The sequence below is a fragment of the Athene noctua genome, chromosome 21 (assembly GCF_965140245.1).
Source record: "Athene noctua chromosome 21, bAthNoc1.hap1.1, whole genome shotgun sequence".
Classification (NCBI taxonomy): domain Eukaryota; kingdom Metazoa; phylum Chordata; class Aves; order Strigiformes; family Strigidae; genus Athene; species Athene noctua.
The window spans coordinates 8,691,665-8,706,527 of NC_134057.1; the positions used below are offsets into that span (position 1 = coordinate 8,691,665).

The 14,863-nt window shown below is 46.3% G+C and overlaps 1 protein-coding gene across 1 annotated transcript in view; it reads left to right on the plus strand.

Moving 5' to 3' along the window:
* The window catches only part of ANK3 (ankyrin 3), a 218,046-nt gene that overhangs the window by 196,698 nt on the left and 6,485 nt on the right, over positions 1-14,863 (plus strand). The window contains exon 43 of the mRNA XM_074924321.1: positions 12,549-12,641. Coding sequence (XP_074780422.1) covers positions 12,549-12,617 — 69 coding nt within the window. The 3' untranslated portion in view covers positions 12,618-12,641. The remainder of the gene's footprint in view (positions 1-12,548; positions 12,642-14,863) is intronic.

Sequence of the window (14,863 nt, forward strand, 5' to 3'; positions counted from 1 at the left end):
GTTGGCCTCATCCCAAGTCCATGTAAATGCCTGAAAGTTTACAAAGGCAGTGCAGTGACAGTGTAGACCATATAATTCTCTATGAATGCTCAAGCATCTGGATCCAGCGATCTTTTTAAATGAGAGGAGCACAGTGCAATTATCAGAAAGAAGGTGATGTCCCCTGCATGGTCAAGGTGACTCCCAGTGTCACAATTCCATCACAAAGAAACCACTTGAGGCTGTTTATTAAAAATAACTCTTCCCCCAAAACCTTCATGTCCTCTGGGAATCTTCTCCTGCTTTTTGTTACTTCTTCAGGATAAGGTTGGATTATAATTTTTTTGTTATATATATATATTTTGCTAGTGTCAGGGGACAGCAGCAGACTTCACATTCAGATGAATACTGTCATCCTGCCCTAAATGCTTTTTGTGATATTGTCCTTTTTCTACTCCACCCACCTATGCCTACTCTTATTTGACACATAATTTCTGAGAAATGCTTCTTGTTTGGGATGTCTTGGCCAGATTCAGAAAGAGAAACAGAAATGCAGTTAGCAACATCTACATGACTTTTAAAATCAGGTTTTGGCTGTCATGGAGTAATTAGAGAGAAAATTTTCAAATTTCTCTTTTCAGAAAAAAGCTGATTCAGCCAAACATCACGTAGGAAGGGCCTCTGCTCTGTGTCTGTCCCACATAGGTGTGAAGCCCTCCACCAGGCACGTGCATATGGAGCCCCAAAGCCGAGGAGCTCCCTGGGTTTCGGAGGGGAAACACTGGGGCTGTCAGTGCGTGCCAGGACGGGGCACCAGGCTGAAACCAGCCTCAGGCTGTTCCCCCTCGCCCTGAGCTGAGGTCTACCAGTTCCCTTCTTAAAAAATGAGGAATGATGGTACTTCACGCTACAGTTTTGCTACTTAAAAGCAGATGAATATCGAGCAGGAAGGCCATTTACATGGAGAAGTTCTTCAAAATGCTTCTTGGTCATCTTCTCTGTGGAGGTGCTCCACTGAAGTGTTCTGTGTGACTGTCTCCTTTCTTTCTGAGGGAATTCACTTCCCATATCTTGTGAATCCATACCATTTGTTTAAAACGTTAATTTTTTTAGGAGAAAAAAGCAAGGAGTTATGACAAGGATTTTTTGTACACAAAATTTTTGTCAACTACTCAGGCTGAGAGAGTTGGGGAGTTCAGCTGGAGAAGAGAAGGCTGCGGGGAGACCTTAGAGACCTCTCAGGGCTGAAAGGGGCTGCAGGAAAGGGGGAGGGATGCGTCATCAGGGGGTGTGGGGATAGGATGAGAAGTAATTTCTTACAGTTGAAAGAGGGCGGATTTAGATTAGATATGAGGAAGAAATTCTCTGCTGTGAGGGGGGTGAGGCCCTGGCACAGGCTGCCCAGAGAAGCTGTGGCTGCCCCCTCCCTGGCAGGGCTCAAGGCCAGGTTGGACGGGGCTTTGGGCAACCTGGGCTAGTGGAAGGTGGCCCTGGCCATGGCAGGGGGTTGGGACTAGATGGTCTTTAAGGTCCCTTCCAACCCAAACCATGCCATGATTCTGTGATGATTTAGAAATTCTGTGGGTCAGATGCATTCCCAATACCATTTTCTAAGACTTAGGAGCTGCTGAGATATTCCATACCTGGTCTACTCATCAAGCTACAGCACGTCAAAGAGCAAAAAGGCCTCCTCCCACCATACACATAAAGAGCAAAACTGCGAGTCATTATGTACATAATAGAGACAGGGAAAACACTGTCCATGATAACCTCTGTTTTCTTCTCCTAGTCCTGATCAGCATGTTCTGTCTTGCAAATGTGCTGTTCAAATGTACTAAAACTGCATTTATTAGGAATGTAGTGACAGTGAGATTGAGAGTGATTCAAGTTCAGATGAAGAGCAGAGAATTACTACGAGAGTTTATCGACGGCGGTTGATTCTGAAGGTATTTTGTGACTTGTATTCCTGAGGTGATGTTGGCATGGATGTGGGTTTGGACTGCTGTGTCAGAATGTTAATTTTGGCATACTGGAGTCCTTCTGGTAGTGTGCTTTCCATTGCCAGTATGTATTTATAACCAAGTGCTAGGTGGCCATTCCTTGCTTAACCCGGAGGTTTATGGTTGTCTTCTGCTGGAAAACAGCTGTGCTGCATGGCATGTTGTGTCCTTCACTGCCACTCTCTTGCATGGCATCTTAGAAGACTGTGTGTTGGTCTGATGCAGAGATAAATGAATTGCCGACAGATATGGGTGACATTCTTTTTCTTTTTTCTTAAAAAAATTCTAAATGACAAGATAAAAAATTTCAGGAATGTATATGAGTGGGATATAGGAAAGTCTGAGCCATGTACTCTGGTTGAAACTTGTGGTGCTGAGTGCTTAATGTGTTCTGGAAAACCTCAGAACAGCAGGTGATCCTGATTTAAAACCTGCCAAAGTTAATAAGAGTCTTTGCATTGTCTACAGCAGGCTTCATTTAGTATATTTATTTACAGATGGCCTTTAGTTACAGCACAATATATTTTATATACTGATAGCAATGGCATAGTCATATAAATAATTGCATTTGCCCTCATATTTTTTCCTGTATGGTCATATAGTATGGCATTATTTGCCTGTAGCATATAGCATAAGAAAATCATTCTGCATCAAAAACCATTATGTTAATCTCTCAGTAACTTACAGGTTTTATTAGATTCTTGCTAGCAAATAATGTGGTCAAGCCATGAAAAAGACAGCCAGCCACCATAGTGCTATTACAACACTGGCTGAGTTTGCCAAGGATACGGCTGTTAGGAATGATTTGTGACTCTCTGATCGCACGTATCTATATTGCTGTTATTTGCATGCTTTGTGAAGACGAGTACGCATACAGGCGCTGCAGCTTTTGTGCAGTGGGGATGGCAGATAGGCTGCTCTGCACAGCTACTGATCTGTCCAAGATACAGACACTTTTGGAAAAGGTGGGATGACATTTCTGACAACCTTCAGCCTGAATTTCTTCAGTATACCAGTCGTGCTTCCACTTGGGACAAGGCAGGAATTGCACAGATTTGCTCAGCAGAAGTGAATATTTGGTCTGGTATCTCATCTTTACAGGTGGAACCTGCTGCCTTCCCTGAAAGGCCCTGGGCAGGTTGGAGTATAACCCTTCATCAGTAGTTCTCTCTGCAGGCAACACTTCACCGGTCAGAAATAGGAATGTGGTTTCTGTTTGCAAATGGGGGAGGTGGCCTGTGGGCAATTACAGACCCTCAAATGGTGTAAGAGCGTTTCTGGTAAGACATAAAGTATCCGTGTGCTGACAGGTTTGAAGGCTGCGTAGTTGGCCCGTGGCTAAGGTCCCCCACCCAATTTATTGTCTGAACTATTTTAGCATCCACTGGTTTGGAATCAGGAAATGTTGGAGTAGAAAAGAGAAAGTATGAAAAACGCAGCCTTCACTTGCTGTGCAAGTACATCTGGTGTGTTTAGAGAAAGGCACAGAAAATTGTTTTTAAATATGGTGCTGTAATTTGGGGTTGAACTTTTAACAGAGTGGTGGTAAAGCAGGGTATGTAGTGCTGTAGTCCGCAGCTAGTGCAGATGCATTGGGGAGGGTGTGCGTGGTGAGTGGAGGCGGCTGAACCTGCTCTGTTGGGAACGTCTCTGATCCAAACTGGATCAGAGCTGTACCTGTCTCTTGATTAGAAAATCCATGTGATACTTCTGTCATTTTCTGATGATTTATAGCTTCTTTTTTATCCCCCACTCTGCATCTTAAGACAAACGTAGAACCAGAAAAGTTTTCAAGGCAGCAATCATCAGGCCTTTTAGACAAAGAGTTTGATAGTGGAAACAACCATTTCAGTAAGTATATTTTGATCATGTGAAGCTCATGAAATGGTGGTATAAAATGGAAGAATCAAGCTTTAGCATTGGTAGGGACCTGGACTTCAATTTCTCCACATTCCTGGGAGCAGAGATTCCATTTGGGTAAACTGAAATCCCTGCAAGAGCACACACAAGCTGAGGAACAGCTTCTTGTTCAGGGAAAAGGTCTCAGGATCACGGAGGCACGGAGCAACACACTCAGCCTGCAGAGTAAAAAGAACTCTGTGTTTCTGCCACAGGGCCCCAAGCAGCAGTGGGGAGCAGCAGGCTCTCGCCTGGCAGTGCCCGAGTGTCCAGCGAGTGGGTGCTGTGCCTGAGTGCCCGACCCCACAGCCCCGTGCCCGACCCCACAGCCCCATGTCCAACCCCACAGCCCCATGTCCAACCCACAGCCCCCGTGCCCAACCCCGCAGCCCCATGTCCAACCCCACAGCCCCATGTCCAACCCACAGCCCCTGTGCCCAACCCCACAGCCCCATGTCCAACCCCACAGCCCCATGTCCAACCCACAGCCCCTGTGCCCAACCCCGCAGCCCCATGTCCAACCCCACAGCCCCATGTCCAACCCACAGCCCCCGTGCCCAACCCCACAGCCCCATGTCCAACCCCACAGCCCCTGTGCCCAACCCCACAGCTCCATGTCCAACCCCACAGCCCCATGTCCAACCCACAGCCCCTGTGCCCAACCCCACAGCCCCATGTCCAACCCCACAGCCCCTGTGCCCCTCTCTGTGGCTGGCACGGAGCGGGGCGGGCATCGCTCACTTGGCACGGAGCAGTAGTGAGAGGGGAGTTGGGCTCTCCTTCTGTTCCTGTGTTTTCTGACACCCCTGGTTAGCCATACAGGTGTTAAGGGGCGATGCAGAGTAGGAGGCAGGGACATTTTCCCTCCAGCTCTCCGATCCCCAGGCAGCAAGCCTGTCACACACTGATGATGAAACACCCCAGTGCTTTCCTCCAGTCACGCCTGGAGTACTTACCCTCACGGTTATTTCAGAGCCAGCCCTAGAAATCTTTGTTGAATTTGCATTCTCTGGAATAAAAACTGTTTTGAACATCTGAAAAACCTGAGCACAGGCTTCATGAACGTGTGGCGGGGCCCACAGCAGCAGCGGGGAGGGGACAGGGGTGCGCTGGGAGCCGCCGCTGAGCCGAGCCGCACCGGGGAGCTGCCTTGTTTCACCGCAGCCTATGTTCATTACTGCCTCTGTGCTGCAGTAAAAGCAAGAGATGTACTCGCATAGCCTGCAGGGATAAAGTTTGGTGACGCCAAAACCTTGAGGATAAATTGAGTCCTGTGGAAAAAAAGGCTTTGCTCTGTGCCTCCACAGCTACTGTCAGGGCTGAATGGCTTCATTACCTTTGTTCTTCTTTCTCAACTTGTTTTTCCCTTTCAGTGCCATTCTGCATTATTGCTAACACTATTATTTCCGTTTAACTGCTACCTTAGTTCTCTGTCCTGGCCCAAATATGGAGAAAGGCTTTTCTCTCCCCCGGAGGTATTTTCCCAGCAGTCCGAGAGCTGAGTCCTGTCAAGTGTTCAGCACTCTCAAGCACATTCCCATGGGATTTAGCACTTCAGAGGGCTGAGCCCATAAAACCAGACAAGCAAGGACTGATGCCCGTTTCCACATGTAATAGGATCGTATTCTAACCTCAAGGTAGTGCAGATGTTTTTGTTTTTGCTTCCTTTCCCCTCTTCTGTTCACATGGCGGATTGATGGGACTGGGCATTGCAAAAAAAAAAAAGGTTTTTATGGTAACGCAGGAATGCGAGCAATTAGCACACAAGGGAGAAATAAGAGTGCTGCCACAATGTGCACATTCAGAGCCTGATCCAAAGCTCCTTTTATTCAGTCATGACAGAAATCAGTGTCTAATTTTTTATGCTTTTTCAGAGGTTGTTAAATCTTTCATGGGTACAAATTTTTGGCAAAAACTGTTTAGTGAGATTCTTGCCAAAAGGTTTATGGTAGAATTTTGTAATGGAAAATAAAACAGATTTCTAAGCAGGGGTTATTCAAATCTGATGTCATTTTGTATCTTGTACTTTTGTTATTTCTTGCCAATTTTTATTAAAGATTTATTTGTCTCTCTCCGTGTGTTTTGCCCATGAAACCCCCCATTACTGAGTGTGGAGGTTTTGGTTCAGCCTGCACTGGAGGAATGGAACGGGAAGCCTGAGCAGCAGTCAGTCAAAACTAGAACCAACAACCTTCATGATCTTATTATTCAGAGGAAACTTATTGCTGGAAAATGAAACTGTGGCCATCCTGTCGGTGAGAAGAACTAAGGGCCTGCGCCCCACGTCAGGCACATGGGAAGCATTTCCCTTTGTGCACTCAGCTGGGGGCAGCCGAGCTCTCCGCTGCAGCCCCCGCCGGGCTGGGAGAGCTGCTCCCTAAGTGCCAGGAGGGACCGGCGGGGTCAGAGCTGCCAGACTAAGACAACACAGAGGTAAACTAAAGCCCAGACTACGAGTGCTGTTATAATGGCTCTTCGTCATGTTGGCCTCCACGCAACAAGCGACCAGACCTATGACTCCACTCCCAGTACTGGACTATATTTTGCTCCATTTGCAGCACCATTTCCTTTCAGGTCTCCTTGGCTTGCCTGCTGGTTTGCTGGTTGTTTTTTTTTTTTTTTTCTTTTCCCCCCCGCTATGGCTTTAGCAATACATCTGCAAACAAGCAAGTACAGACTCAGCACAGGCAGAGAGTTGTGGCATCTGATTAACAAGGTCTCCCTGAGTAGGCAGAACTTGCTAATGAAAATGACCTTAATGAAAGATGTTTGTTTCTAGTGCCACTGCCACAGAGGCTTGAGACCCCAAGGAGACCGAGGCGCAGCTGCTGTTTATGCATTACAAGAATGTGATCTCAAGACTGAAAGGATTATGTCTTGGTGGTGGCTTAGGCCAGTAAGAGAAGAGGTCTGAGCGGTCTGTACAGCTCCTGTTCCCACTGCAGCATTGCCTCTGGTCTTGGGCGAAATTAAATGTTTAGGATCTTTCTATCTTGCTTATTTCCGTCTGCTTTTGAATTCCTTTTTTATCTGTGTGGGTAAGAGACATCCAACCGCACCTTTTTTCTCCGCTGTTACAACAACACTAGATGTATAGGAGGAATAAAAGGGACTATTATCCCTCTAGTAACAAAACAAACATGAAAGAAAACCAGAGCTCTGACAAATCTGCAGTGAACTTTGGCACAATACTGCAGCACCGACTGTATAACTCCATTTATCTGGAGGTCCCTGGGAACACCCATGATCTGCAAATAACTGTTGAGAAAATCAGTGGAGCTGGCGGAAAACTTTGAGGAAGCTGCTCTTCGCTTCTCCTGCCCTGGAGAGCAGCGGAGAGAGGATACCAGCTGGTTTTGGCAGGACTACACTCCAGCGAGCAGGGTGACATTAAAGCACTCTGCTTTGCAAAGCTTCCTGGCATGTTCTGGGGCTGAGGCTTGCAGACTGCAGCCTTTGTATGGTTTAGTCCCAGGGATATAACCGAGCTTCCAGTAATCGCGGTATTAAGTTGTCTCCCTGCCTTTCTAAAGCTCTTGGTATTGTGACAGTGATTTTGACTGGTCAAGGGTAAAATGAAGCCCACATAAGTATGATGCAGCAGAAAGAATTTTATTCTTTAGCGGTGACGCAGATGCACCAGCTTTGTGTTTAAAAAGAGCTTTTGTTGACAAGGTCATGTAATGTGCCATTCTAACCCAAAGGTGGTTTGAGATCTGACAAGTAAAACTGCCAGTGGGTAAGGGTTTGGGTTTTTTTTTTCCTAGCAAACATCCATCTTTATAACTGCATAGGATTAGAAACATCAGTAAATCAGATCTGCCTCCTGCCAATTGTGAGCCCTCCTGCAATTTGTTGAACTACCCACCAGCAAGAGAGTTGTGAAAGCTGGATTTCATGCGTGCTGACTGCTGAGTATTTACAGCATTTATCCTTAAACTGTGCTTAAAGGAGCATGTAGCTAATTAAAAAACAAGATTTACCATACCTTTAAAGCTGCATTTTCTTCCAAGAGATGTCTTTCGATGCATCAATACGTATTTCATTTTAAAGCTGAACGCAGTAATTCTAACTAACTTGTTCTAAGGCACAGCCTGGCTCATAGCAGCAGTAAGGAGTGAAAGGACCTGTACATGTACTCAGTATTGGCCTGCCAGGAAGCCTGGTGACCTTTGTTTCTGGTTTTCATGGGTTTTATTATAGTGGCTTTGGAGATCCTGTTCATGAGAGGGAACCTCTCCATACCTCTGTGCTCCATGGGGTGGGAGGGATGGCTGGGCCGGGGTTCCCTCCTGTCCCTTAGGGCACTGCTCAGGAGCCCACTGGGGAGTCTCTGAGCCCATGGGTGGGAGGCCAGGAAAGAAACTGTGCAGCTAATTCTCCATCTGCTATGCTTCTGATTAAAGTATTAAGTCTCCAGAATCAGTATTTCCCCCCATTTTGTTGTGGCTAGGAAACCCCACAGGTTTCAGTTCCCAAAACCTTTACCCAGCCATCACCACCCTGCCGCAACAGCAGTGCCCGTGCAGTTCTCATTTCTGCTGTCTCGCTCGTGAGAAAGGAAGGAGCAGGCTGCTGTCGTTGGGGCCCTGCACGCTGCGGGGGCCAGCCTCTTACTTCCCTCCTCCTATGCTTAGCCTGACATCTCTGCTTCGGCAGGTATATAATTTTTCCTTCTTGTGACCCGTCAGCAGAGCCCTTCTGGGGAATGAATTGTATGGGCCCATCCCAGGCTTCATCTAAAGGCTTCAGCAGCCCTTGGTTCTGCTGTTTCTTGTAGGGATGGCACCATTCCCAGGCCTGGGGACTCAGCCAGGTCCTTCAGACACAGGACCTCATCCTCAGGTCCCTGTGCAGCGACGCCCGCCTGGCTGGAGCCTGCCTGGCTCTCAGTGATGCTTCCTGAAGCATCAAAGTTCAACAAGTTTTGCAGTTTATATATAGCCTGTGAAAGCATGGGGGAAAAGGCATGTAAAATGGCTGAAACGGTTTAATTACTTAATTATCAAGCGGAGATTTCAGTACAGCTTTCAATGTGAAATAAGCAAAAATTCTGCACTTCTGAATAATGACAAACGCTGAGCGGGGGCTCGGTTAGCAGCAGAGCTGTGCTCTGCTCCTCAGTACTCCCCTCTGGCTTCTGCCTGCTGCCGGCCCTCTAAAGCCAGGGAAATGGAAAAGCTTGGCTCTAGAAAAAGACTGCAAATGGCTTGCAAACAAAAGGAAAGGTTTATTTGGTTTAGAGCTTAGAAATAGCATACAAGCCTAATGTTCTAATGTATGTATTCAAAAAGCTGTGTTTGTAGGGAAAACAGTTTAAAAAAACCAAACATAGCATCACTGTATTTGTTCATTACAGAGCAGTGCCAGGAGCTCATGTAGACAACTATGCAGCATATAGACCACAGTAAATAGGAATTATATTTGCTCTGTGCTGCTTGGTATGTGGAAGCATTATAAAGGCTTGATGTTGGGCTGTAATAATCACATTTCAAATATTATTTTGTTGTTAATATTGATAGAACACATTTTATACGGTGTTTCTTTCTGCTTCCTCCCCCTAGTTGCCATTAGTGGGTTGAGGGTGAGGGGAGAAGGAAAAGTTTTAAGGATTTTTTTTGTTTGTTCGTTTAAAGGGTTATTCATTCACTTGTGTAAATTTTTCGTATGTAGGCCAGCTACATTATGATTGTTTGTTTTATTTATATTAAATAAATAAGCACAGATGATGGATATTTTTGAATAAATAAATGCAGTGCTTGCTTCAGCACCATGTTTGGAAATTTGGCTTTATGAGGTAAAATTGTTAAAGTTCTTCTGGAACATAAGTTCATGACGGCCAGCTAGCCTTAAACTCGAAAGTAATGTCATTTAGTTATAACTCGAGCAATAATTCCTGTATTAAGTCACTAGCATAGCAGTTAGGAAACTGCTTTTACGTTTATTTACGCCGCTCCTGTAAATTGCTGGTACTACAAGGAGGGATGGCTGGAGTGCTGCCCACCTCAGTAAGTCCTGCACCAGGCTGCCGAGGCTCCTCGGCAGGCGTTACCACCCCGAGTGGCATGTAAGATACCTTTCTCCATTTTGTAAATGTTGAGAAGTCTTGTCTTCTGTGCGTGTGTTTAAGATCTTGTGTTTAGCAAGCTATAGGCAGAGCCGTCTTTTTTGAAATCCCGAAATTCCCTCACCTTATTTTGGTGTTGGACGGCGTTTCTGTGTGTGCTGGGCACTGAGAAGCTGTGGAAAGCTAATGGATGTCTGCTTGGAGATTATATCATCATGAATTTGTGCCTCCATCTCATAGGATTCAGACTGACTGCAAGATGATTTGTTGCCCAGAGAGCTTCATGTCATGAATTAGTTACTAAGAGCAATGTTCTAGAAGCTCACTTACAGGCTTTAAGGACACATTCTGTAGAATAAATACACAGGTATTGGCATGCTAAATGAGCAAGGCTTCCATACTATTTGTGTGACATAAAGCAAACTGTTACATAAAGTTGAAGCTAACATGTGCTTGTTGCTTGGATTGGTGTGGAAATATGTGTGGGTTTGGCAGAATATAGGCTATATTGCTAATCTTATAACACGTTCTTTAGGGTGAGGAAGCAAAAAACATTCCTGGTGAATCTGTAACAGAGGAACAGTTTACCGACGAAGAAGGCAACGTCATCACAAGAAAAGTAATCATGAATTACATCACTGCTCTGAGTCTTTGCATTCAAGTAACTTCTTTTAACATACTTTCTCCCTCTAGAATTTAGGGAAAAAAAAAAACAAACGATACTTTTCCTGTATTGCTCCCACAGATCACCCGGAAGGTAGTGAGACGCGTTGTTATCCCCCATGAGAGGAAAGCTGGTGAAATGGTAATGGCACGGGGACTGCCAGGAAATAACAGTAGACGCAGAGGGTTGTGTTGACTGCTAGCAGGTGTTGCTTAAGGGCTGGAGGTTTGCATTTAACAAGAAGCCTTGGCAAAGCGTGCTGGTGTGGGTATTGACAAGCTGTGTGTTTGGGTAGCTGGGCAGGGGTCTGTCTCCCTTTGTGCTGTGTGCGGGCAGGGGCTGTGTCAAGGGGGCCCGGCTGAATTCTCTGGGCGCAGAGGCATTAAGGTCTGCTTCTGTTTAACATGCAGCAGGCTTAAACCATAGGTCTGGGGCCTGTTTTGGCCATCGAGTTGAGCCGGGTCTGTGGGTTTGGTTAAGCCCTTGCAGAATTGGTGCCTTACATCCGTAGGTGTAGTGTGTTCCTTTGTCAGCAGCCCAAAGGAATGAGCCACAGTCTGGTGCCCGCCGGCCTCTCCCACCTGCGTGATGCCCCTGTGCTGGTGTCTGCGGGTTTGCAGGGTCCAGGGGAATGTGAACATACCCAAGTTCCTTTGCAAGCAAGCACCAAAACAGGATTTTCTCCCTGGCAATTGAAATTGGAAGCCCTTCTGCAGGGCTGGAGTGTGCCCAGCTTCAGCACACCCAAACAGAAAGGAGGGCAGCGGAAGGGCAGAGCTGTTGTGCCCCTGCACGCCCCAGCCCCTCTTGCAGGGGGCTCTGGGGGTGCGGGCAGGCACGGGCAGGCTGTGCCTCCAGCTGTCCTCTGTCCCAAGGGGGCCTGGGGGGAATGGGCAGCACCTCTGGAGACAGATGGCTCCCAGGAAGCTTTCCCCAGCACATAGCCTCGGGAGGTCTCCAGTGAAGTTATCATTGGGGTTAATGGAATTTTTGTCTGAGTGAAAACAGATTCAGAAACAAAGAAAGATAACAAATACTCTTTATCTGGTGGTATTAAAGAAAGAAAAAAAAAAAAAGGGAGGGGTAGTTGAAACAAACATACTTCCATCCCCTCTTTCATAGTCCCTTTATCAGGGAAAAAGTAAACCCTGACCAGCAAAAGGGAAACATTTTCAATTTGCTGCATCAGATTAGATTAGTCGAAACTACAAATAGTTACAAATACATCGGTGCAGATCACCCGAGGGGTAAATTCTGCCGATAACCACACATAAACAGATGCCTTTCTCTGATGTGAATGAGGCTTGTGATTACTGGAGTATTTATTTTTAGATGATTATCGAGCTACTTCTGATGAGCAAAGATGAACTTTATTTTGGGGTTTGCTGTTTTAAAGACACTGAAACCTGCACTGCTTGTCACTGTCATTGGTTTTACTTCTGCGCTGCTTCAGTGTTTTTTGCTGGCTTTCTTCCACCTCCCTTTATTCCGTTACTAACCTGCTCACTTTAAAGCACAGACATTGTGAAACATCATAAGAGCAGCCATGGCCTGTGCTGTTGGAAACGTCCGCCAGGCCCGGCTGACCTGCGAGGCCGGGTAGGAAGGGGATTTTCCTTGGTGGTGACAGTGCTGAATCCCTCTGTGGTTGATGGCAGGAGCTCTGCCAAGGGCTGCCAGTTGAGTGCTCCAGCCCAGGTCGTGCTGAAATTGTAGACCTGTGTTTTCTACATGAAGATGATATTTCAGGCCTGTGCTTTTGCAGCTCAGCAGAGTGGATAAGCAGATCGTGTGTATCTTTGAAATGAAGCGTTAATGCGATTTAACTGCTTTTTACTTATCCTGTTACAGCAAAATGTGGAGCCTGTTTTGGAAGCAGGTTTATAATTATGAGCGCTCTCTGCAGACCACGTTAATGTTTATACTTTTTTCTTTAAAGCAGGGAGAAGCTTATAAGGTTAAGACAAAGAAAGAAGTCAGACATGTGGAGAAGAAAAGTTACTCGTGAAAGTTGAAAGCCAACCACTGAACGGTCAGTGTGATCAATTTTCTTCCTTCGCTAAAGCCTTTTGCCAGCACAGCACTGCACAGCACGGGGGCCAGCACCTGGGCTGCATGATGGCTTGCCTCTGCTACTTTGACATTGCTTTTGAGCTGCAGAGCTGAATAGATGGCCCTCGATCTTGTAAGCAGAAAATGACCTTGAGTTCATGTAGACCAACTGAGCTTTACTTCTTGGAACATAAAGCAAAGTAGTACTGAAGCACGTATAAGATTTTGGGGAGTACTACAAAATCTGGCGTTTGCAATTCAGGGCGTTTTCTCCTCCTAAACTTAAAGACAATTAGTGAAGGAGCTGTACACAAGTAAACTTACTGGGAGTGAAAGGCTGCTTCTGCTGTTGGGCATGTGATCTGAGGGCAGTTATGCAAGTCAAAGTCCTTGTAAGAGCCAGTGAAGTGTCTCAGTATTTGCCAGCAAATAATCCTTACCAGCTGTTTCTTGCGAATTTTATTGATCCAGCCTTAACGATTGTAACAAACCAACAGCTGACAGTATAAGGGCTTCCCAAACTAAAACCAAACGCACAGACTAAGACGCCCTTGCAGGGGCTCTGTACCGGCGTGCCGGAGCACTGTGAAGGCAGAAGCTGCTCTGCCTCGATCAGGCAGCTATAGTCACCAGGGCCTGTAAGTCCAGGAGGAGCCAGGCTGTGTCTGTCAGTGCTGGCCAGCCAGCCACGGATTCAAGTTCATGAGTTTACCATGTTCGTGTCTTTTGTTTCTACCCAGAACCTTTCTCAGCTTTGGTGGGTTTTAGGAATTGGGCAGAGGAACAGTTTATGAAGTGCAAGTCTCTATGTTATCCTTTTCCTATACACCTGGTATAGGATTGGCTGTAGGATTTAAGAACAGGATAAACAGGACCTGTAAAACACACCGGATAACGATGTGGAGTAAAGGACAGAAGCAGGCTCTCTCCTGGGTCACTAGTCCCTTCCGACTGCTGCAGTGTAAGGTAGCCCCAAGAGCCACCTGACCGTGCGGGCTCTCTGGGCGTGCTCGGAGTGTGGGATCCAGCTGAGGGCTTTATGGCATCAAGCCCTCAGGAGTGAGCTCTGCAGGGTGACTGGCGTGCTGTCAGCATCTGGTAAGCACCTACTGCGGCCACCTAGCACAACCGCTCAGTTCCTGCTTTTATTGAGAGCCCTCCCACGTCTGCTAATAGAATAATACTGCTTCATGTGGCTTGCTGCTCAACATACTCATCAAATATTTAACGTCTTGAAAAGGGAGGCGATTCTTTTGACATGCTTTTCTCCTTCATGGAGCTCAAGGATACGGGAGGAAAGCATGCCAAAGGGATAGCGCTGCTTGCATGAAATTGTGTCCCAAGTTGGCTCCTGTGCTTCTCCGCTGTCAGTCTACAGGGGGAAACCAGTGGAAATTTGTGAATTTGAAGGCAAGATGGGGCATTGAACCCCATAAGCAGTGTAGATAGAGAGCCTGCTGGCATACAAGTGTGATGCAACACCCACTGGGGAAAAGGGAGAAACACATCATTTTAAAATCAAACTGCATTCATAAGGCAGTCCTTGCTTAGCCTATGAAACGTGTTCTGACCTTCAGAAAGCCAGAGCCTGAGTTCCTCAGAACCAGATTTGCTCCCGTGACTGCTGATGCATTTCTCCTGTGATTTGCAGGAGGCAACTCTTCTGTGCTAGAGCCCCTGAAGAACTCAGAGAGTCTTCCTTAGATAATAAACCTTTGTCCCTTAAGATGAATCTCTGTGGTCCAAACTTTGATATGATAATCATGACCAAATGTGCCTTAAGTATTGTTAGCCCAGTCAAGAGTCTACTGAAAACATTTTATTCGAATGCAGAAGTTGGATGCATTTGCACAGACAGGGGATTCCAATAGAAAACCAGTTTGTTTCTTGATTACAAAAGACAAAAAAATCCTGTTTAGGAGGCAGAAGTGTTGCTTTTCCTTTGGATGTTTGGAAAAAATGACAGCGTTAGCTAGGTTTTGCTGTAAAAATGTCTTTGTCACCATTGCAGATAAAACAGTTGCAAAGTACAGGGCGAAAGGAAAAGCCAAGAACTTTTGCGTGCAGTTCTGCAGGATGGCTCTGTGCGAGCAGGCGTGACTGCTGCAGTGTGAAGAGGTGGCTTTAAGCAGCGGGGTAGATTTATGACAGCCGTAGATGTGGACAAGGACGGATTGTTTTAGCGTAGAAGGAGAGCGCGAG